Source organism: Trachurus trachurus (genome assembly GCF_905171665.1).
Source record: "Trachurus trachurus genome assembly, chromosome: 21".
In the NCBI taxonomy this organism is placed as follows: domain Eukaryota; kingdom Metazoa; phylum Chordata; class Actinopteri; order Carangiformes; family Carangidae; genus Trachurus; species Trachurus trachurus.
Genome location: NC_139899.1, coordinates 35,229,388 through 35,254,186, shown reverse-complemented (window position 1 = coordinate 35,254,186; position 24,799 = coordinate 35,229,388). Strand labels below are relative to the sequence as shown.

The 24,799-nt window shown below is 42.0% G+C and overlaps 1 protein-coding gene across 1 annotated transcript in view; it reads right to left on the bottom strand.

Moving 5' to 3' along the window:
- Nucleotides 1-1,553: 1,553 nt before the first annotated feature.
- The window catches only part of LOC311004384 (bone morphogenetic protein receptor type-2-like), a 34,757-nt gene continuing 11,511 nt past the window's right edge, over nt 1,554-24,799 (bottom strand). Inside the window, exons 8-18 of the mRNA XM_083996436.1 lie at nt 21,767-21,881; nt 19,435-19,595; nt 18,772-18,919; nt 17,189-17,325; nt 15,000-15,136; nt 11,197-11,450; nt 9,930-10,012; nt 9,130-9,225; nt 7,795-7,977; nt 3,015-3,948; nt 1,554-2,326 (exon numbers count right to left, since the gene is read on the bottom strand). Of these exons, the coding sequence (XP_083852562.1) occupies nt 2,046-2,326; nt 3,015-3,948; nt 7,795-7,977; nt 9,130-9,225; nt 9,930-10,012; nt 11,197-11,450; nt 15,000-15,136; nt 17,189-17,325; nt 18,772-18,919; nt 19,435-19,595; nt 21,767-21,881 (2,529 nt within the window). The 3' untranslated portion in view covers nt 1,554-2,045. The remainder of the gene's footprint in view (nt 2,327-3,014; nt 3,949-7,794; nt 7,978-9,129; nt 9,226-9,929; nt 10,013-11,196; nt 11,451-14,999; nt 15,137-17,188; nt 17,326-18,771; nt 18,920-19,434; nt 19,596-21,766; nt 21,882-24,799) is intronic.

Below are 24,799 nucleotides of genomic sequence, written 5' to 3'. Positions count from 1 at the left end.
TGCAGCCTCCAAAACCAGTACTACGTCCGGTCTGAGGTCCAGACTCGGTCCTGGATCTGAACCCTGGTCCAGGTCTGGATTCGTTCTGTTTTCACACATTTCATGATAAAACAAACAGTTGTGAAGGCGTTTATCTGTATGTACACATCAGCATCTACAAACAGTACAAACTGTAGAAAATACAAAAATAACAAAACACAACCTCCTCAGAGGAGGCACCAAAACGTCAAAATTAAATAACTGATATAACTTAGATATGACATATATATGTATATATTATATATGGAGTTGACACAATAAATCAAACTCAGTAAAATAAATATAAAAAGATGTCAAGAGTTTCTAAGGCTTACAAAGAGTTAATACGTTAACTTAACATATTTGGACATATAAAGGTTCAAATGCTGTAGGTGTCGCATTGAAACATAAACGTCAAAACTTTCCTTTATAAAATCTCGTTCAAAAAATGTTTTTAAAAAAATCAGACGTTTTTTGTTTCCATCACTTTTAGTTTACATAAATATAAGAGGTGAAAATGGGCGGCGACGGTGAACGATGACGATTCATTAACTCACCAGTTTCTTCTGTTTTCTATGTCACAACAAACTGGAATTTAAAAAAAACTTCTACTATTTCTACCACTATTACTGTTTCTAGTACTCTTACTACTAAATGCATACATACTGGGCAAATAACTTCAAATATATAAATCGTTATAAACCGTAAGGATCCACTTCATACACCAAACGTTTCATTGAACTTAACAGCGGTGACTGTCAGTGTGGGGGACGATCAGCAGGTTTCTACTAAAATAAAGTGCTGTGGATCACGAGGCCTTTCACACTCGGTCGGTTCAGACTGTTCTCACTCACGGTGAAGTGATGAGTCGCTGTAGGACGCAGCTCTGTCCTCACATAACCGACTGTGGAGTTGGAGACTAAGAGCAGAAGAGGAGTTGGACAGCTGTGGGGATGGATCTCCTTCATCTCCTTAAAGAAACAACAAACCTGCAGTCGCCGTGGGCAACGTAACGATACTTGGTTCTGTTCCTGAAGAGGTCAAGGTTTGATCGTTTCCTCTCGTCATCACAGTAAAACCTCACAGAACAAAGTGCAAATTAAAAGAGTCCAAATCCTCCAGCAGTTCTGTTGATACATGTGAGCCCAACAGCGGCCAGCAGGGGGCGTCGTGCACTGACTGCATAGCTAGATTCAGTGTTTGAAGTTCAAAGACACAAACACAAACAGGAGGAGGAAAATCCTTCACCATCTGTAATTGCACGAGTCCTTTATGTATATGTTTCTACCATTCCTAAATAAAACTAACTTTGCTTAAAGTGCATTAAAAAAATCTGACCTTTGACTTGACTCAGTCCTCTATGGTCACATGACCACTCACTTCCTTCATCCACCAACCACAAGCAGGAGCTCAAACATCTACAACAAGACAGCAGCTTCCTTCACCACCAACGACAACAACAACGATACGACATTCTGAGGTTCTGGGTCATTCAGATCTCCAAACCACAAGACCAATCGCACCTTCCAGTCTTCAAAGAGGGTCAATGCAAAAACCATGAGTCTGTTCCACCTGAACCAGTGTTCACTCAACAAGCATCAACCAATAAGAGGCCAGAAGGTACAGGAACGACTTCAACAGAGCTAGAGCCACACCTGAAGACAAAGAGCCAAACGTCACCTCCACTCACCGCCAACCAAACTAGACCGAAGTCTGAACATTATGAGCTACGTAGGCATAGTCGAGTTAGAAATCTGAGGTCAACTGATAACAGAGACGGGTTAACATAGCAGCACTTGAGCTAGATCACGAACATGTGATCGAGCACTTGAGCTAGATGATGAACATGTGATCAAACCCCGGCTCAGCGTCCACATGCCGTGTTGTGGATGTTTCCTGTGTCTCTGGAGTCGCCTGAACGTCCAACCTCTTTTCCACAACGAAAGAGAAGGAAGACAAAGAAGTAGCCTAAAAAAAAACAAACAAGATTTTTTCATTGAAGAAAAGAAAAGACTAAGACTAAGGTTTTAGAAGCAGGTCATCCCGTCAGGCTCGGAGGTCGCGGTCGCTGTGGCGCCACCGCCAACCAGAAAGACGGCGATGCTCGATTTGGACTGGTTTATCTTGGGGATGTTTCCTCCTCTACTGCCCCTGGGGTTGAACTCGAAGTCTGGGTCAAGAGCTGTATCCGTGGAAACAACCCAGGAGGCCGGACGCCATTTTTTCAGCGTGTATGGCGTTTTAACTCGACGTTTTATTTTCTCTCCTGAAGCGCTCAGACTGCCGTCGTCCGTCAGGGAGACGTCATCTGAGAAAGACAGGAGAGAGGACGTTAGGAAACTGATGGATGTCTCACCTTAAAGAAAGTAAACCAACATTAGATGAAGTCACAACCAGACTGTGGTCAGGAGTTGGGCTTCTTTGGACCCTGCAGCTCTCCGGACCCTCAGAGCTCAGCGCCAACTAGTCTTGACTTGTTCAATATGAAGTTTAAGTGGTTTGCATGTGGCTGCAGAACGGTGACTGGGAGTGACTTAGGAAAAAGCTCTTTATAAGTTTTGTGCAGTCTACGGCTGTACCAACCAGGTACCAACTGGTCACATTGGGACAAAAACAAGAGCTACTTTTTAAATTCTGACATAGCAACATACAAAGGGGACAATAAAAAACACGACAGATGTTGAGTCAGGGCTTAAGCTCCGACCATCCGCCGAGACCGCCTTCCAAAGTTTCCAAAAAGGTGTTATTTGGATAAACTGACCATATGTTGGGAATCTAAACTAAAAGTTACTTTGGGTTTATCCAATGCATTTGTGTCATTTCAAATCACTGTTCTCTGCGTCGTCCTGCCCCGCAACTGCAAACCACCTACAGTATCTTTCAGTATTTTTATCGCTGACTGTTGGACTTGATGGACTTTATTTAGCCAGGAGAGCGTGGTGGTTGGTGTGAAGATGTGAAACTGAACAGTCTGACAAGTATTAATCTTGACTTACCGGAGGACATGCAGGACAAAGACAGGTCCAGAGAGGCGGGACGCTCCGGCCTGCTGGCTCTGGTCTGTCCCACCTGGTTCAAGGCTGAGACTCGTAGCGTGGCGGGTTCTGGAGATGAGGCCTCTGGCACCGCTGTGGTTCCTGGATCTGGACCTGGACCTGGACCTGGGTGTTCTGAGGCTGGAGCCTTTCCAGAAGAAGAAGCTTCGACGTTCCAAGGAAGACCTTCTGGATCTGAGGCCGGACCGCTGCAGCCTGAGACCTCAGCAGAGGCAGTGGAGTGAACCAAGTGTCCAGAGAGCAACGCTGGTTCTGCAACAAGGTCTTTCTGAAGACATGGACCTTCATCTGGACCTGCAGCTCCGTCCTGAGGAGCAGCAGAGGATTCACTGCACCGCTGCTTCTCTGGGCGAGGCTCTGGTTCTGGTTCTGGTTTACGACTAATGTCTCTGACCTTTGACCCCGTCGCCATCCTGTTGTTGTTGTTGTTGGAGTTGGACCCTCGGTTTCCGGCCGGCGGCTCGCTCTCGGCCGGCGGCTGCTCGCTCCTCAGCAGCGGCTCGTGTTCATCGGGGCTGAAGTTGAGGAGGTTGAGGTGGCTGCCCCCCCCTCCTCCTCCTCCTCCTCCTCCTCCTCCTCCGCCCCCCCCCTCCAGCTGCTCCGCCTCCTCCTCCTCCAGCTGCGGTCCGGCCGGATTGGTGTGACCGCCGCCCATCACGCTGTTGGTCACCAGGGTGGGAACGCCGGCGCTACAGCCGCCGCCGCCGCCGCCGCCGCCGCCACCGCCGCCGCCGCCGCCACCGACCGACTGGACTCGGATCGCAGTCGCGTCGCCGGCTCTTGCGCTGGTGTTGTTGGTCACCGTGGTTACCATGTGGGGCTCTACAGCGGAGGCAACCGTTACCGTGTTCATCTTAGCAACGCCTGTTTCCACCTGAAACACAGAGACGGAGAATTCTTTCATTTCATTTCATTTCAAACTTCAAACTTTATTTATTCAGGGGAGCAGGCTCTCTTTTTCAATGACGCCCTGATTACAGAGATAAAAAACAACACAATTATAAACAACGTACACACTATGATCAACAAGTGTCAGCATCAGAAATACATTGAGCAGACACAAGGAGAACAGCATATACATTTAGGGTCACAGCTTCATGGAAGGCAAGTACATTCAGTGTAAAAGACAAAGTCTAAGAGACTTCTGAAGGACTCCACTGGAATAAACTGTTTCAGTTTGAGCGAGTCCTGTAATTTATTCCACTTGTAGGGGGCAAAGAAGCTAAAAGCTTTCTTTCCTCCCTCAGTATTTACACGTGGAATATCTAGTCTGATGAATGATGCAGAGCGGGTGGGTCTTGGTAGACTGAAGTGTAACAAAGATGTTAAGTAGGTTGGGAGCTTACAAATCAGTGCTTTGTAAATAAACAAGAGGCAGTGTTGCTCTCTGCGAGAAGAGAGAGAAGACCAACCCACTCTTTCATATAGGACACAGTGATGGGTGGAGAACCCAAGGCTTGTAATAAAACGTAAAGCACCGTGAAACCAGAGATGGGGACTCGAGTTTGCGACTCGAACTCGAGTCGCACTTAACCCTTGTGTGGTGTTCGGGTCTGTGGGACCCGTTTTCATTTTTTATCAAAAGAAAAATGAAATGATACATTATTTTTTCAAACTCAGATTCACTGGCCTTGGCTCATTTTCTGTGAAGAACATATATCAGAACACATTTATAATGACCGCATACTGTAGACCCCCCCTACACGTTTATATTACATACAGGGTGTTCGGGTCCACTGGACCCGGGGCTAATATTAGCATGGAAAGTGTAGGTCCTGTGTACCTTCACTATGTCTTCCTCCTGTCTGGGGCTGCTGATAGTGTGTGTGTGTGTGTGTGTGTGTGTGTGTGTGTGTGTGTGTGTGTGTGTGTGTGTGTGTGTGTGTGTGTGTGTGTGTGTGTGTGTGTGTGTGTGTGTCTCCGTTGCAAAATTCAAGCACTCATACTCTGTCCCACCTACAAATTGGGGGCGGGACACACCTTTGCCAGGGTGGTTCCTTATCAAATAATACTAATAATTGCTTGGATTTCTATATCGCTTTCATGGCACCCAAAGCACTTTACAGAAACCATTATTTATTTTATACACATTCACATGGTGGTGAGCTACGTCTGTAGCCACAGCTGCCCTGGGGCAGACTGACGGAAGTGTGGCTGCCATTTCGCGCCAAACAGCCCCTTCGACCACCACCATGATCATTCATACACGTTCAAACACATTCACACGGGGCAAGGTGGGTAAGGTGTCTTGCCCAAGGACACTACGACAGCGACTAGGACAGAGCAACCCTCTGGATGACCCGCTCTACGGCCTGAGCCACTCCCGCCCCAATTAATCACTACTGATCAAGACGGCCAAAATGCTGAGAGGGCCTTGCAATTGATTTTGGAAGAGACAAGCTTCTGATGATGTAGAAGAGGTTTCAGAATGTGAGGACCACAATTCTGAAGATTCAGAGTCTGATAGTGACAAAAACCACACAAAACTCTCTATACAACACATGAGGGGCAGCCCTCATGTGTTGTATAGGCTGGTATGAAATGGCAATGTGTTCAATGGGGCTGATGGTTACTGTATGTGTTCAGCTTGAGTTATGTCAACTGGCCTGAATAGGTAACATTTCTAATGAAGTTCAAAATCAATAGTTATGAAAAATCTTGCTTCATTTGTAAATTTGTTGATTTAAATATCTTGATTATAACTGATTTTCTATTTTTATTACATTTTATTAAAAAAACTAACAAAAAACGAGTAGCATATTAATTCATAAATGTGATCTAACAAAGGTAAAGGGCAAATATGAACCATATATGCTGTTCATATGGCTTGTAATTAGGATGAAGTAAACATCTGTTGAGTATTTTAACATAAAATTGTTTGATTGTGTTGATTTGGAGACCCAAAAATGCAGCGGGTCCACCAGACCCACAAACACTGGCTGAGTAACCAAAATATGAACACCACACAAGGGTTAAGTCGCACCCACAAAGACTTCAGACTTGACTTGGACTCGTGCCCAAAAGACTTGAGACTCGACTCGGACTCGTGTTTTGAGACTCGTGAACAATCATTATTTTTTTTGGCTCGTGCCTCCCTCCTGACAGGATCGACCGACAATCTTTTTTTTTTTGCCGTTAACACACCACTAGCGGAGCAGCGCCACATGGCCGGTAACGTTATTCAGATGGAAGTTAGATCTTCATATTGAACTCCTACAGAGTGCAGCCAAACACCAGTGTCTAAAGAGAAAGGAGCAGCAGAGTTCCTCTGACAGCGCAGTCAGCTGCTGCGGGTGAGTGACAGGTGACTGTGAACTGGTTTTTTTTTTTTTTAATAGCGGCACCGCCCGTAGCCTACATGTGAGGTACAACGTCCGTTTGTTGTCAGACCTTCCTTCACGGGGACAAGCTGCTGCATAACTGGCACATATCAGGCTACTGTAGGCTAAATCCTCCTGTTTATTTATGTTTTTGCTGAGAAATATGACTGTATGGAAGTCTGCAAGTGTCGACACGCCCCCATGAGTTGACGGAGCTAATTAAAAAAACAATAACAACCAGTTCTTCTCTCAGAAACATGCGGTTCCAGAAAGGTTTTGCTGCACATAAAGATGTGAGCTATAGGTACCATCCAGATCTAATGACCTATAATTAACAGCCTAAATCATTTTTCATGTCGTTCATCTGGGTTTTCTGAATTCAACAAAGCAAAAAAAAAAGAGAAAAGGCCAGTGCAGAGGGACAGAGCAGCCTTGATTCTTTCTTGACTCAGAATACAGTTTCCTTTAAAGGAAAGCTCTCATTGTGTGTTTTCTTATTGCATTGCAATATCCTGTTTAAAGTGATCATATAGCCTAATAAACAACTAATCAATACTGTATAGATAAAGGAGTGATAATAACCTACAGTAAATGCTTTGAATCTCTTAGATATAGCTGTGCAGTATCCTTAGTAGACCGGATAGCAGCAGATGATAGAAGGGTCATTACAACCAGAAGAGACAGGAGACTTTTATTTTTTAGAGACTTGAGACTTGACTTGGACTCGTGACCAAAGACTTGAGACTTGATGAAGTCTCACCCCTCAAAGACTTGAGACTTGACTTGGACTCGTGACCAAAGACTTGAGACTTGACTTGGACTAGCAAAAAAAGACTTGTGAACATCTCTGCGTGAAACACTGCATCAAGAGACCTCAGAATGGAGGAGGAAACATGCATATACAAAGTGTCCCCATAATCAAAGACAGGCATAATTGTTGATTGTACTATTGTCTTTCTGTTGGTAATAGAAAAACACGATTTATTCCTGAAGAGAAAACCAAGTTTCTTTTTCAAATCAAATCTAATAAACTTTATTTGTCCCGAAAGGGAAATTTGTCTTGGGCAAGTGGCAATACATACATACACAATACATTCACTACAATAGTAACAATGGCACACATATCCAAGAAAGAAAAGAGAAAAAAAAAAGAAAGTGCGGAGAGTGCAATATAGTTTAAAATACTTATTCAGTTTTTTGATTAGATGTTCAATATGTATTTGGAATGACAGCCTACTATCCAACCAGATGACCAGAATGACATGACAACGCTACGTTTGTCTTGTCTAATGTTACGTCACATGGACACGTTTGGCTGATCTGAAGAAGAGTCTTGAAGGTGTGAGACCTGAAAACAACACGGAGGAACAAGAAGTGGACGTGGTGAGACCAGCTCCTACCTGTCTGTGGTTGGACTTGAGCTTCCCCAGTTTGAGGCGGGTGGAGTTGGAGAGCGAGTCCTTGTGCTTGGGGAGGAGGTGCAGGCTGGTGGGTCTCTGAGGCAGGTTCTGCTGTTTGGGCAGATGGTGGGGGGAGGGGGGTGGAGGAGCATCGGCAGCCGGTTCAGCTGGAGGAGCGTTGACCTGGTGGAGCAGGAGGAGACCAGAGGTTAGGGTGGAGACACAAAGACACAGAGACACAGGCTGTGTCCGAAATCCCCCCCTACTCTCTATCTAGTGACCAGTTGTTGTAGTGGTGTCTGAATGTTTAGTGATTATTAATGTTCACTATAGTGACTGAATCTATCCCACAATTCACTGCCAAATGTAGTGAACATCCAATGGTCACTAACCAGAGCAAGATATCCCATCATGCATTGCGGTCACGGATGGCCGTTACCACAGCGGCCCAGAGCGACCGGTGTAGCTACCAAATAAATGCAGTAGTGACCGGTGTAGCTACCAAATAAATGCAGTAGTGACCGGTGTAGCTACCAAATAAATGCAGTAGCGACCGGTGTAGCTACCACATAAATGAAGTAGTGACCGGTGTAGCTACCAAATAAATGAAGTAGTGACCGGTGTAGCTACCAAATAAATGCAGTAGTGACCGGTGTAGCTACCAAATAAATGCAGTAGTGACCGGTGTAGCTACCAAATAAATGCAGTAGTGACCGGTGTAGCTACCAAATAAATGCAGTAGTGACCGGTGTAGCTACCAAATAAATGAAGTAGTGACCGGTGTAGCTACCAAATAAATGCAGTAGTGACTGGTGTAGCTACCAAATAAATGCAGTAGTGCAGCAGCCTCAATAAATGTGTCCAGCTGCCAGAGTTGTCCGGTCGCTGCTTCCACAGACTCCCACAACAAACGTCAGAGCAAATTTCCTAACAGGCGTTATAAACTGACCACAGACTCTGGATAGCGAGGCTAATTTCTGTTAGCCCGTCTATGAGGTTTTACATTATACGTTAGCATTAAGCTAGCGGACTTTATGCTTAGTTGTGACACTGGCTGTGTGTGTTGTGAACGTTGTTTCAAACTATGTGGGTTTGATTGAACATCTTTGATGCTTAAATATATATATTACCGCTTAATATATTGCTTTACTCCTCTTTTTATGTTGGTACCTATACACCCGTAGGTCTATGCTACACCGGCCGTTACCATGGTTGTATCCATGGTAACTACGCCGGCCGTTACGATCGCGGTCGGAACTATATAGTGAGTAGGGAGAAGGAAGGAGGGAGTGGTTTCGGACACAACCACAGAGACACAGAGACGGTTGAGGTCACCTGGTTGGTCTGGAGCGGCTGCTGCTCGGAGCTGAACCGTTTCTGAGAATGTTCCATCAGGTTCTCGTCAGAACTTTCCCTCAGGTTCTTGTCGACCTGCGGAGACGGAGACGGAGATCACAGAGTCAACAAACATCTGGAGACCGGAGACACTGGACTCAACATCTGGATGAAGGTGACGTAGACTTCAGCTACACAACAAACTCTCACACACAAACACCACAGTCGAGTTTAACCAACACAATCAACTGATGGTTGGACCGAGTCCTGGTTCACTGCAAAAACTCAAACTCTTACCAAGAATATTTCTCTTATTTCTAGTCAAAACAAATCTCATTATACCTAAAATATGTATATTTATACATATACATACATAGTTATACATAAAAAAGCAGCTTGTTTTTAGACACTTTTGACTTCTTTCAAGTCTATTTTCATTTGAAATAAGTAGAAAAATCTGACAGTGGAGCAAGTTTTTCTTTCTTATTACAAGCTCAAAAAACTTGCTTTCACTGGCAGATTTTTCTACTTATTTCAAGTGAAAATTAGTTTGAAACAAGTGAAAATGATCTAAAAACAAGTTCATTTTTAGGTGAAGAGTCTTATTTTAAGTGGAAAGAGATTAGTTTTGACTAGAAATGAGACATTTTGACAAGAAATAAGACACATATTCTTGGAAAGATGTAGAGTTTTTGCAGTGTAGACTTCAGCTACACAACAAACTCTCACACACAAACACCACAGTCGAGTTTAACCAACACAATCAACTGATGGTTGGACTGAGTCCCGGTTGGACTGACCTCTCGGGGGTCCAGCTTGGTGGCCTCCAGGTCTTCCTCAGTCAGCTGCAGGCAGACGGGGACAGAGCTGGACACGGCGCCACCTGGTGGACGGGAGGACAGTTACCTGTGTGTCCATTAGGGATGTCTCATATTGCAAATTTGATGTTGTCCAGCTCCTTCATTTCCCATTTCTGATAATAACCGACACCGATATGCAGCTTTTCAACTATTAACATTAGTCCTGTCAGGAGTGAACAAATTACTCTATGCCTACTTTTATTGTGATGCTCCACTGGATGCACTACACAAATTACGTTGTGCGTTGCACCGCAGAACACGCATCGCTACAGCGTGTGCTGCGATGGCGACGACTGGACAGGACTATAACACTGGACACTAGAGTGACAGGCAACCGGCCAATCATGCAACAGCTGTGTAGTTTGGTTGCAGCACCATCGCCATGTGTGTTTGTTTACAACAGAACAGCTGTAGTCAGGGCCGGTGTGTAGCTCAGTTGGTAGAGCACGTGTTGAGGCTATAGTCCTCACTGCAGGTGGCCCCGGTTCGAATCCCGCGCCAAGCGGCCCTTTCCTGCATGTCATTCCCCCTCTCTGCCTCCCATTTCCTGTCTCTCTCTCTCAACTGTCCTGTACATTAAAGGCCAAAAATATTTGTCTTATTTCTTGTCAAAATGTCTCAGTTTTAGTCAAAACTAATCTCTTTTCACTTAAAATAAGACTCATCACCTAAAAATTAACTTGTTTTTAGATCATTTTCACTTGTTTCAAACTCATTTTCACTTGAAATAAGTAGAAAAATCTGCCAGTGAAAGCAAGTTTTTTGTGCTTGTAATAAGAAAGAAAAACTTGCTCCACTATCAGATTTTTCTGCTTGAAAATTTGCTTGAAAAAAGTAAAAAGTGTCTAAAAACAAGCTGCTTTTTAATGTGATGAGTCTTATTTTAAATATAATTAGATTTATTTTGACTAGAAATGACATTTTGACTAGAAATGAGACAAATATTCTTGGTAAGATTTTGAATTTTTGCAGTGTGTTACATCTTTATACTGACATCAGGCCGATGAATGAATTAATGAAAATGTGTTTATTTCGGTCAGGTCATTCAAAGTTAAAAGTCCAACAGAAAACATCAGTTCAACTAGAAAAGAGCCAAACCGAAAAGGAATAGGCTGAAGCTATCGCTTATTTTCGCCTACCCTTCTATTACTGGACATCCCTGGTGTTCACCTGTGTGGTGACATCACAACAGCAGAGTGAGACTGACCTTTGACCTCGGCCTCGGAGCCGCCGCTGTCTGAGCTGGACGAGCGAGCTCGACTCTGCGCCTGCTGCTGCCGCTCGTAGTTGATGCAGTTCCTGTTCTTCTCGGCGCCGTCGGCTCCGCTCGCCGTCGTCCTGACGACAGCGCCCTGGTGGTGTCCGTCTCCCTGGAGATTCTTGACCACGCCCACCTGCAGGTCGTCGATGTAGGAGGAGGCGGAGCCGAGCTGAGGAGACCAGCCGCCCAGAGACAAGTTCCTGAGAGACAGAGAGAGTTAGGTCAGTCCTCCCCTCAAATCATAGTTACATTTCTAATGCTTCTTATGTTAAAGGGACAACGAGGAGTTTTGGAAAAGCGAAGCGTTTTCACACTACATTTATGAGCCTCCGCGCGCACCGTACATTTCTTTGACCGGGCGCAAGACAGACTCATGTTTTCATTCATCAATAATTAAAGTCAGAGGTTCAAAGAGGTTCACATACCACCGTAGTTCCGACCATAAACGGCGATGCGGCTGCGTTATTCTCATGATTCGCAACGAAGGAAACGCTGGTCGGCTCGACCAGCACTTCCGCCACCACTAATAATAACAAAATAACCATAGAGACAGAACGATATATTTATCGAAAATGGGCCCATTAACAAGTGTGGGTAGCGGAGATTCATCCACATTAAAGGTTGAATATGTAGAATATTTATTAAAAGCTATATTTTTTCAAAAATAATACATCCATGGGGCCTTTAGAGGGGTACAGAATGAAAGTTTGCTTTTCCACAAAAAAAATTTTTTTAGTCTGAATTATTATTTTTAATTTTTTTGACGGGCTCGACAACTGACTTTCTGTCAACGTTCTGTTTACATTCGTACCTGCCTGTAGCCGACATGTGGCTCAACTCTCCGCTGTTTTCCTGCCTCCTCCCGGTCCTATGCGTTTGTTTCCAACCAAGCCTTTTTAATAATCAATCGGTGGATCAATGGATTATCCTACTTGTTAGGATGGGTGTATTTGTGTAGTCGTATCTGTCATAAACACGTTTATCGTCGCGGACTTTCGGTGCCACGGAGCTCCTTTTTTTTTTTTTTTTCAACTTGAGGAGAGCAGTGACAGCGGAGGCTCTGAGGCTCTGAGCAGCAGCGGTGTGGAAGGCAGAGAGCCTCCACTGTCCCTGTAACAAGCTACAAGTCATTTATTATGCTGTTAATGACGGTAAAAATGAAACATAAGGTAAATATCCTGCTTAGCTCTCCTCCTCTGCTGTCCTCTGATCAGAGCGGAGTCCCTAGCAACGGCCCGTTTTACCTAGCAACGGTCTGGCAATCGACTGCTGGAATTCTTTTTCTGTTGTTGTTCTTGTATTTCTACATAGTCAACCTTTAACGTGAGACTTTTTTATAACCGAATAGAAACTCCTCGTTGTCCCTTTAAATATTCAAATTTTATTCTAATTTTTTAATGTTTTTTTTTAAATAACATTATATACACCTGTAACACCCTTTAGTTACACACTCTTGTAATCCCCAATATTTCTAGTTTAACCATGTTGAGCTATACAGTCTGATTGAGTTTTGTAGATGTAGTTCCTTTATTTCACCAGCAGGGTGCGTATTCCACACACGCAAGCGCCGCTCACGCTCGTAGTTCCTTGTATCCCCTGCTTGTTTGTTTTTCTTTCCTTCACTGATGCCGATGAGGACAGACACACTAGCCGAGAAGAGAGCTTGCTAATGTTGATAACTAGACTAAAAGTGGTTAAGACTTTATTTTGTCTTGAGTTATTGATCCGTGAGGTATCCACAACCGTGAGGAGGTTTTTTGGAGTACCGGACATTACCGTGTTGTTGTGTTTTTGTCGAGGAAAAAACTCCGGTGAGTAGCAACAATTAGCGCTTAGCATAGCATGCTAGCGGCTGCCGACCACGGCTAATTGCTAACTCATTTCATGAATAAATCCTTAGTTTGTGTCGATATGTTTCTGAGAAAATGTTTAAAACCAACCGGAGTTATGTAAGAGTGTGTATTTGAGTTGAGAATGTGGTTAATGTTGTATTTCTGTGTGGAAGTTATCAGTGCTAATCGAGCTATATTGCTATTTGCCTCGTGCTATGGCTAAAAGCTAGCTAATGCTAAACAGCTAACCAAGCTGGTTTTGCGAGCTGAAACACATGCAGCTGTGTGCATTTGGGTTATTGAGGGACAGTAATTCGGTTAATCATTCTTAAACATGATTGATATGTGGTTTAATTCATATTTTATGTGCACTATGCAGTGGTAAAAGCTAAAAACAGTTAAAAACATTTCATATCACACACTTTTATGTGTGTTGGCTGTTAAAAATTCATTTTATAGCTGTATATGATACATTGTCAATGTGATTAGTCAAGTTCATTGATTTAAGATTTAAAAAGAGAATAAATACTGTACAGTTGATTTAGATAAATGTATAAAAAGAGAGAAAGAGATTAACAATAGATATAAAACTGCTGCTCTATGCAGGTTGGTTTTTTATTTTGGTGTATGAAACGATTCTGATGGCGAGCCAGAGCCCAAACCCGAGGAACGTGGAGCAGGACACCGGCTTACATGCGTGGAGGGTGTGACGTCGGAACAGCTCATCGTGCATCTGGAGAAAGCATCTATCACATCATACAGATAAGACACAAAAATCACACTACCCGGGTAGATGAACAATTACATGAACAATTGCACCACCATACATTAAAGGACTAATACACACACTGTGGACACTGACTAAATTTGACATTTGACTATTTTTGGACTTTATTGGACTTTGTTTGTTTATTATTTTGGGCCCATTATTTTGTTGCACTTTGAACCATATTTCCATTATTTCATTTGTACTTTGAACAATATTTTTCTATTTCATTTGCACTTTAAACAACATTTTTGTGAGTTGTAAATTCGTTTATGCTGTTGGTTACAACTGAAGTTGTTAAAGGGTAAATTACAGGTTGAATTTACTGGGTTTTGATACATAGAGAAAAATACTAATCCAGTCATAGCTGAACAGATTCAGTGTCGGTATTAAGAGTGGCTTTCCTGCCAATAAAGAATCATTTTGTTACTCTTTTCTAAACTGTGGTCCATGTCATTTAAATCCTCCTTGAGCGAAACTATTTCTTCTGATTATGGCCTAACCTTAAAAGTACATGATAGTCACCTTAGCCCATGTACTGTAGACATGTGTTACACACCGATACCAGCTTCACTGCAAAAACTCTAAATCTTTCCAAGAATATTTGTCTTATTTCTTGACAAAAAGGCTCATTTCTAGTCAAAACTAATCTCTTTTCACTTAAAATAAGACTCATCACCTAAAAATGAACTTGTTTTTAGATCATTTTCACTTGTTTCAAACTAATTTTCACTTAAAATAAGTAGAAAAATCTGCCAATGAAAGCAAGTTTTTTGTGCTTGTAATAAGAAAGAAAAACTTGATCCACTATCAGATTTTTCTACTTATTTCAAGTGAAAATCTGCTTGAAAGAAGTAAAACGTGTCTAAAAACAAGCTGCTTTTTATGTGATGAGTCTTATTTTAAGTAGAATGAGATTTGTTTTGACTAGAAATAAGACAAATATTCTTGGTAAGATTTTGAGTTTTTGCAGTGTTGTTATTAGACCTGTCCACTAGAGGGCACTCCAACCTAGTTTTACCAAATCAATACAAAACTCTATGAAGGGAAATTGAAATGTTATAAGGCCAGATGCACATATATAGATCAAACCTCTCCTCTGTCAATCAGTGTGTTATATGTTATATGTGTGTGTGTGTGTGTGTGTGTACCTGTGGTTGTGTATTGCGGTGTGTGTGCTCAGCAGAGTGAGTTCACACACTCTCTCCTCTGCACACTGAGCGGTGAGTCGAGCCTCAGCGTCCTGGTCCCAGCAGTCCTCGATGGTCTCCTTCAGGGAGCGCAGCGCCTGCACACACACACACACACACACACACACACACACACACACACACACACACACACACACACACACACACACACACACACACACACACACACACACACACACAATGAACAACACAGAACATGAAGTGTGGTCCATCACACTGCAACAACTCAACATCTTTCCAAGAATATTTGTCTTATTTCTTGTCAAAATGTCTCATTTCTAGTCAAAACTAAACTCTTTCCACTTAAAATAAGACTCATCACCTAAAAATGAACTTGTTTTTAGATCATTTTCACTTGTTTCAAACTAATTTTCACTTGAAATAAGTAGAAAAATCTGCCGGTGAAAGCAAGTTTTTTGTGCTCGTAATAAGAAAGAAAAACTTGCTCCACTGTCAGATTTTTCTACTTATTTCAAGTGGAAAATTTGCTTGAAAGAAGTAAAAAGTGTCTAAAAACAAGCTGCTTTTTAATGTGATGAGTCGTCTTATTTTAAGTATAATTAGATTTGTTTTGACTAGAAATAAGACAAATATTCTTGGTAAGACGGGTGAATTCCAGTCCTCCCCTTAGCCCTAGCCCTTGGCCCTAACCCTTCGTTTTGCACGTTCACGTGAAGTGGTAGGGGTGTCCTGATTCTGGTTCAGACGAGGGTTAGGGGGAAGTGGTAGGGCTATCTCGCCCTTGAAACAGAGATTTTTCAGGGGCACACTACAAACCGAGGGCTATGGCAAGTTTCCCAGAATGCATCTTGCAGCAACCGGCAGCTGTTTTATTTCTCACTGTAGCGCTGTTATTACGTCATTTTGTTAAGTTTTAATAATTTTTCATGTGAGAAAGTAGCTGTTTAGATCGTAGAGGTCGGTTTATCCACATGAGGCTGTTTAGACGTTTGCGCCGATGTCTTTGGGAGAAGTGAAGCTCCACCTGTGGAGCAGATCAACGGCTCGTCACAGAGACACCACCTGGCCGGAGAGCTGCTCGGCCGGCCAACCTCCGTCGTCATCCCGGGGGAAAAGACCATCGCTAATTAACTTACCCGCAGGGTTTTAAAGGTTTACCGCCGGCTGGTTTCATTCTTTTTAGGAGATAAATGATGGTCTCATTGATGAAATGTAACAATTGTTGCATTAATTTGTTTGAATTAAAAGTGAAGCTTCATGTGTTTTGGACACAGGAGCAGCGCTGCCTCGGGGCTCTGTAGCCTACGTACAGAAATCACCACATTTACATCAATAAATAAATGTTTTACAATGAACCGATCAGTCTTCATTACATTTTATTTTATTTTATTTTATGAAGTTAACGTGGTTCTGAATAGAGGATTTGTGGCAAAAGCTTGTCACGTCTGCTTATGTGAAAGCCAGCAGAGACGACTGATGACGTATGTGATTGTTGAAGTGGTGTCCCAATTCATAGGGGTTGACTTTCAACCCTACTCCTTGTAGCTCCGTTTCAAGGGGTAGGGGTTAGGGATGAAAAATAGAATTGGAATTGGGCCGTAGAGTTTTTGCAGTGTTATTATTAGGCCTGTCCACTAGAGGGCACTCCAACCTAGTTTTACCAAATCAATACAAAACTTCATGAAGGGAAATTGAAATGTTATAAGGCCAGATACACATAATAGATAGGTGCCGAAGATGTGGTGCCTCACCGATTGGATCCAGGATCTATGTGTTATGTGTGTTTGAAGCTTCTGAAGCTTTAACTTATCACAATGAAACACAGATGATTCCTCATCATTTATTTCTCACGGCCACAGCGGTCCTGTTGCAGCTGCTACAGACGCTGTGACCAGCTGTGGTCAATGGACAATGTTTCCATTTCCAAGTTTTTTGTGTTTGTAATAAGAAAGAAAAACTTGCTCCACTATCAGATTTTTCTACTTATTTCAAGTGAAAATCTGCTTGAAAGAAGTAAAAAGTGTCTAAAAACAAGCTGCTTTTTTATGTGATGAGTCTTATTTTAAGTAGAATGAGATTTATTTTGACTAGAAATAAGACAAATATTCCTGGTGAGATGTAGAGTTGTTGCAGTGCAGGTGACAGATGATTGACAGGTAAACCCTCACCAGCTGGTTCTCCTTCCAGGCCTCGGGGAACCGCGGTCGGTGCTTCTCTCTCGCCACCAGAACCTGCATCTCCTCGAAGCTCGGGTGGTTTCCCAGCTCCGCCTGGAACGCCAGCTCGTAGTCCGGAGCGCCGTCAGCTGGACACACACACACACACACACACACACACACACACACACACCTGTGAAGACGTCTGTGTGTGAACTCCTCTAACCTTCACTTGTTCTGCTCTGTTATCAGAATGAGAAACCAGTCGACTCGCTGTTTAGTTACTAGTTACTTTACCCTAAAACATATAACACACAACAACACATAGACGTTTAACAAAGTGCTGCACAGTGATTTACATACAAGACATAGAGCACAAGCTGGTTAAGAACAATGTCATGTAATGAGGATTAAAAATAAAGATAAAAAGAATTTCAAAAGAATAAAATAAAAGGAAAAGGAATAAATGTATAAAAAATAAGAAAGAGCCATAAAAGAGCTGATGGGGGACATGACATCTTTATTTCTAATGGCAGCTCATTCCACAGAAAAAGCCTCGTGTTTTTAATCTAGTACTTTTGGAGACAACGAGGAGGAGCTGATCAGCTGACCTCAGATCAGAGGTGGTGAGACATTTAGAAGGTCAGAAATGTATTGTGGAGCTGATCCGTTTCATGATTTAAGCAAACAATGAGAGAGAGGAGGTGGAAGGAGGAAGCAAGGACCGGGCTGATGCCGAGCAGCAGCAGTTTGGACCTGGTTTACTCCCATATAAAGTCAACTGCAGCAGTCCAAACGTGTAGAAATAAAAGCATGAATCACTCGCTCAAAATCACTAAAAGATAAAACAGATTTCATCTTGGATAAAAGCCTCAGATGATAAAAAGTGGTTTGACAACAGAGTTGATGTGTGTGTTGATCTGTTGATCCAATTTAGACTGAAAGATGTGAGACTGTGGCTTTAAAAGAAGGTAGAAGGTAAAACCATCTTTTCTTTGTTTTTTTCAACTGACTAATGGTATTTACACACTTTCCTATTTCAATAAACTAAACTAAACTAAACTGAGTTACTACATTATAAAAGTAGCTAATTACCAGCAAAAGTTTTTTTTTTAAAGGGACAACGAGGAGTTTCTCCAGCGGCAGAACGAAAAATTCCACGACAATAAAAAAGTCTGATATTAATGTGGATGAATCTACGTTACCACTTGTTAATGGTCCATTTTAGATAAATCTATGGTTTTGTCTCTATGGTTATTTTGTTATTATTAGTGGTGGTGGAAATGCTGGGCGAGCCGACCAGCGTTTCTTTACTTTCGGTTTCGTGGCGAGTCATGAGAATAACGCCGCCGAATCTCCGTTTATGGTGGGAACTACGACGGTATGTGATCGTCTTCCAACCTCTGACTTTAATTCTTGATGAATGAAAACATGAGTCTGTCTTGCACCGGTCAAAGAATTTCACGGTGCACGGAGGCTCATAAATGTAGTGTGGAAACACTTCGCTTTAACAAAACTCCTGGTTGTCCCTTTAACCGTGCAGCAGGGCCGTGATGCCGTGAGGCGGTGTGGTTGTGTGGTTGTGTGGTTCTGACCTGGGAAGAGGTCTGAGCAGCGTCTGAAGCTCTCCCAGAACAGCAGCCCCAGAGCGTAGACGTCCACCTGCTTCAGCGCCGACTCACAGTCTCTGAGGTTCAGAGCTCCGACCAGAACCTCCGGAGCCATGTAGCGCACCGTCCCCACCTACACACACACAAGATGATCAAAGTGCTTTACAGAAAGAAATTACATTACAAGTGACAAATGTCATTGAATAACATAACAGATACAAAAGCAAGAAAACACAAACGATAAAATGCGTATCAAATGGCAAAAATGACAGAATATTAAAAGCCTGTCTGAATAAATGAGTTTTAAGATGTGATTTAAAAAGTGCCAAGTCATTAATAAAATGTAATTCAGGGGGTCGGGAGTAACACAATTTCGGGGCCGCTATCGAAAAGGCACGATCCCCCCACTGTTTAAAGTCATCATCAATAATTCTCAAAAAAAAAAGTTTAGCAATTCTCAAAAAAAGTGGTAAAATTTCTCCAAAAACGTTCAAATATTTCTAGGAAGAAGTGGTAAAATTCTCAAAAAAAAGTTACAAATGTTCTAGAAAAAGGGGAGTAAAAATCCTCAAAAAAAATTAAAAAGCTTAAAAAAAATCTAGAAAAAGTGTCAAATGTTCTAAAAAACAAACATGACCAGCAGCTGACCTCGGAGATGGCCATGGTGTCGTCGTCTCCGTGGCGACAGGGCCGGCTGCCCGTCAGCCTCATGGACAGGCCGAAGTCGGCGAGGACGCAGGACAGGTCGGCCCGGACCAGCACGTTCCTGCTGGTCACGTCTCTGTGGGCCACGGCCGGTTTGGACCGGTCTGAGGGACGGAGAGGGCTGGATTATTGATCCTGATCGGACTCATTGATCAGAGACAGACAACACACACATCACTGCAACACACAGCTGGTCACACACACACACATCACTGCAACACACAGCTGGTCACACACACATCACTGCAACACACAGCTGGTCACACACACATCACTGCAACACACAGCTGGTCACACACACACACATCACTGCAACACACACATCACACATCAGCCTGGAACTGATCTATTATAGATGGGTTTCTTGTGTACTAACAACACTATGTGTTCACGTAACCAGGGGATCTGTATTCAGGGTTCCTACAGCTTAAGCCAAGTTAAATTTAAGACTTTTTAAGACTTTTTTAAAGCCACTTGAAATGAAATTTAAGACCGACTTCACAATAAACACATATGCAGAAAAAAGAAAAAAAACACCACCACATCAATTACATAATAGGGTTATAGGGACAATTTAACCCACTTTCCTATGTGGTCCAAGGTAAAGTGACTGCTACATGAACATTGGATTGTGTCTCTTTCCAGCTGTCCTTTCAAAATAAATGCATAAAAAGTCAGAAAAAAAAACAAAAAACACTGACTCTGGAGCTGGTGGTGGTGAGAGATTTAGCGTTGACGGCCGCCACTAACTTCTCTATGTCAGAATGTTACCAATTTGAGATTTGAGACTAATTACAACCATAAAATACCACTTACCAAGTGTTAACATTTTTAAGACTTTGGAAAAATTGATTTAAGACATTTTAATGCCAATTAAGGCCTTTAAGGTTTTTAGATGAATGAATTCAATGCCTTTTAAGACTTTTTAAGGATCCGTAAGAACCCTGGTGTTGTTTGTAGCCGATATCCGAGTACTCGAGTACTTGCTCAGCTTGGGTGGTATTCAAGTGCCATTTCACTACTACTACTTAGTCCAGGCAAAACAGCGTTTTCCGACAGACTAATTGTAACAGAATGTTTTTCACCATACATCATTTCTATGAGGTGTCTAGAACAACATACTAAAAGTCCTAAGAAATCCTAGTTGGGGAAATATGTTTAATTCTCATCAATCCAACATTGATTTACTGTATAAAGTCTATGGTGCTGACAACAATACACCACAATGGGGCTATTTTTTTTTCCTTTACTGCTATCACAATGAAACTTTACACAATGAAAGTATCTATGAAATGTAACATTTTTTGTATTACAAGTTTCTTGGACCCAGGAGGACAACAGGCTAATGGGTTTCAGACATGTCCAACTGGCCTGACATCTACAGTTATCTCATAGAGAAGCCCAGTGTGGTACACAAACAACCATGTGTGTGCATAAAAGCCTTTCACATTTTTTAAATTCATATTACTTGTAGTTTTATGACACCGGTGCTGCACAGACTCTCTGCACCTTTAGGACCTTCGGGTCCCAATCCGCCCTTTTAATGGCCTGGAGCCGCAATCTTCTTTTTTTTTGGCAAACGGATGAGATCCCCTCAGCATATTATACAGTTTCCATCCATCCTTTTGCCGGTTTGTGCAGTTAACAGCACAACAACTCCTTGTCCTTCTCATTTTCTGCTTGACTTCGCTTGTAAATAATGAAAAATGTCTGCGTGCGCACATCTGCCATGACGCTGCACAGAAACCCGTCTACTGCACTGCAGAAACTCTACATCTTACCAAGAATATTTGTCTTATTTCTAGTCAAAACTAATCTCATTCTACTTAAAATAAGACTCATCACATTAAAATTAGCTTGTTTTTAGATACTTTTTACTTCTTTCAAGCAGATTTCCACTTGAAATAAGTAGAAAAATCTGATAGTGGAGCAAGTTTTTCTTTCTTATTACAAACACAAAAAACTTGCTTTCACTGGCAGATTTTTCTACTTATTTCAAGTGAAAATTAGTTTGAAACAAGTGAAAATGATCTAAAAACAAGTTCATTTTCAGGTGATGAGTCTTATTTTAAGTGGAAAGAGATTAGTTTTGACTAGAAATGACACATTTTGACAAGAAATAAGACAAATATTCTTGGAAAGATGTAGAGTTTTTGCTGTGTGATCGGCCTGATGACTGTACAGTGACATCAACACATACCCAGTGTCACCACCAGGGGGAGCACGCACACACACACACACAGAGACACACACACAGAGACAGACACACACTGACCTCCCCGGAGCAGCGGTGTGTGCAGGAAGGCCAGAGCTCTGGTGACTCCGTGTGTCATCCTGCAGCAGGTCGGCCAGTCCACGGTGTGGAGGGACAGGAACTGGGACAGGCAGCCCTAACACACACACACACACACACACACACACACACACACACACACACACACACACACACACACACACACACACACACACACACACACACACACACACACACACACACACACAGAATTCAACATCCATCAGAATGCAACAATGATTTAAGTTGTCCATAATTTGAACCTCATCCCAGTCAGCAGCCCCGTGCACGGCTACACACTGCAAAAACTCTACATCTCTCCAAGAGTATCATCTCATTTCTAGTCAAAACTAATCTCTTTCCACTTAAAATAAGACTCATCACCTAAAAATTAACTTGTTTTTAGATCATTTTCACTTGTTTCAAACTAATTTTCACTTGAAATAAGTAGAAAAATCTGCCAGTGAAAGCAAGTTTTTTGTGTTTGTAATAAGAAAGAAAAACTTGCTCCACTATCAGATTTTTCTACTTATTTCAAGTGAAAATCTGCTTGAAAGAAGTAAAAAGTGTCTAAAAACAAGCTGCTTTTTAATGTGATGAGTCTTATGTTAAGTAGAATGAGATTTGTTTTGACTAGAAATTAGAAATTTTGACAAGAAACAAGACAAATATTCTTGGTAAGATGTAGAGTTGTTGCAGTGTAACACCAGAAATGTACATCTCATTAATGGAGGAAATAGACGTCTAAAAGGCACCAGCCTCTGTGTCACCAGCAGGGGGCCGCTGGGCTGGATGAGAGTCTGAAATCAGCCAAATCCATCTCAGTCTTCAAGAAAAGATTAAAGGTGCAACTTCTTAACTCATATGTATCATTGTGTCTGTCTGATGTCTGTTTGTCTATTTTGAATTTGAATTTGAATGTATTGGTTTAAATCTACAGAGACAATGCACATTAATAAACATTTCTGTAAACATGCCGGTTTAGCCACGTTGGCTAATTTTCAACCGTAGTCTCTGGGGCAGTTGGTGACTGCAGCTCTACAATAATTAAACTGCATTAAAAAAAGAAACAAACACAAAACATTACTATGCCTACTTATAAAGTACATTATACAATACAATATATTACAGTGCATACAATAAAATACCTTCATTACAGTTTCAGAACAGATGGTCACATACCTGACCGTCTCTCAACCATAGTTTTACATTTCTTTTAAAAGAATTGTATTTATTTCTGAGTTATGATCAGTCCTGTGATTGTATGTTATGTTTCTGTTTGGTACTATGTATTGTCTCGTTGTCTATGTGTATTCTGTGACGTATGTTTTGTCTCGTATTCCTTCATGACTTGATATATGTATAAATATGTATTTGTTATTAGCATCATGTTGGAGGCTCCCGCCATAACATTTACATTCCATTACATTTACATAAGCTTTACACTGCAAAAACTCTACATCTTTCCAAGAATATTTGTCTTATTTCTTGTCAAAATGTCTCATTTCTAGTCAAAACTAATCTCTTTCCACTTAAAATAAGACTCATCACCTAAAAACTAACTTGTTTTTAGATCATTTTCACTTGTTTCAAACTAATTTTCACTTGAAATAAGTAGAAAGTTTTTTCTGCTTGTAATAAGAAAGAAAAACTTGCTCCACTATCAGATTTTTCTACTTATTTCAAGTGAAAATCTGCTTGAAAGAAGTAAAAAGTGTCTAAAAACAAGCTGCTTTTAATGTGATGAGTCTTATTTTAAGTAGAATGAGATTTGTTTTGACTAGAAATGAGACAAATATTCTTGGTAAGATGTAGAGTTGTTGCAGTGTTCACACATCAGCCTTCTTCCTTTTCTGTTTTGTCTACAATTATCATGTGTGTTATGTAAAATAAAATACTGAAATACTGAAATACAGCTGCTGTTGTCATGGCAACCACACACACACACACACACACACATGGTCAGGACTGATGTGGAGCTGTAATTACTGTAATGTGTGTAAACAGGAAGCTGAGATTGTTCATGGAGATGATATGGATTAGTCTTTAAGTCTGTGTGTGTGTGTGTGTGTGTGTGTGTGTGTGTGTGTGTGTGTGTGTGTGTGTGTGTGTGTGTGTGTGTGTGTGTGTGTGTGTGTGTGTGTGTGTGTGTGTGTGTGTGTGTGTGGTCAGTGGCTCCAGACAGGAAGCAGCAGTGAAGGCGCCGTCCTCTTCCAGAACAATAACAGGACTGATGGAGGAAGAGGAGGAGGAAGAAGAGGAGGAGGAGGAGGAGGAGGAGGAGGAGGGGGGGGGGGGGGGGTTGGATGTTTTCTTCCTTTTTTTGTGCCACCGTGTCTCTTGTCAATTGCTAAAGGGATAGTTCAACATTTTGGCAAACTGGCCCATTGCCATATTCCCTATAGTCATAGCAGTAGGTTTGTTACCTTTAATTGTCGGTGCAAGCTGTTTTTAGAACGGCGGAGCAGAGCCGTGAGCTGCTCAGAGCTACGCTACGGAGGCTCATTATGGGATTTCTTGGTTTCCCTCATCAAACTCATCAAATACACAATCCAACAACTCCACAACGCTCTGGTGGACAAGTTGTGAGCTGCACATTCACCACGCTATGAGATAATAACACAACGTTACCACACAGAGTTGTTGTAGAGGGAAACACAGAGACTGTTGATGAAAAACTGTCCCTGAAGGCAACGTGCATCAGTGGTTTTGCAGGAATTTTAAACCCAGTGTAATACATTCATACAACATAGACAAACAATTACAAAACTAAACAGTGTTAGCATTTTAACGTGATCATATAGAGGTTTGTAGTAGATTGTAATAGTTCAGACTAGTTTTTACAGCTTCTGTCTTTCATACTGTGCAGTGTTTACATGGAATAGCAGATTTCTATTTTGAATTAGCTAATGAAAACTTGGTGTCTTGTCTAGAGGGAAATTCATGCAAAACCACTGATGCACGTTGCCTTCAGGGACAGTTTTTCATCAACAGTCTCTGTATTTCCCTCTAAAA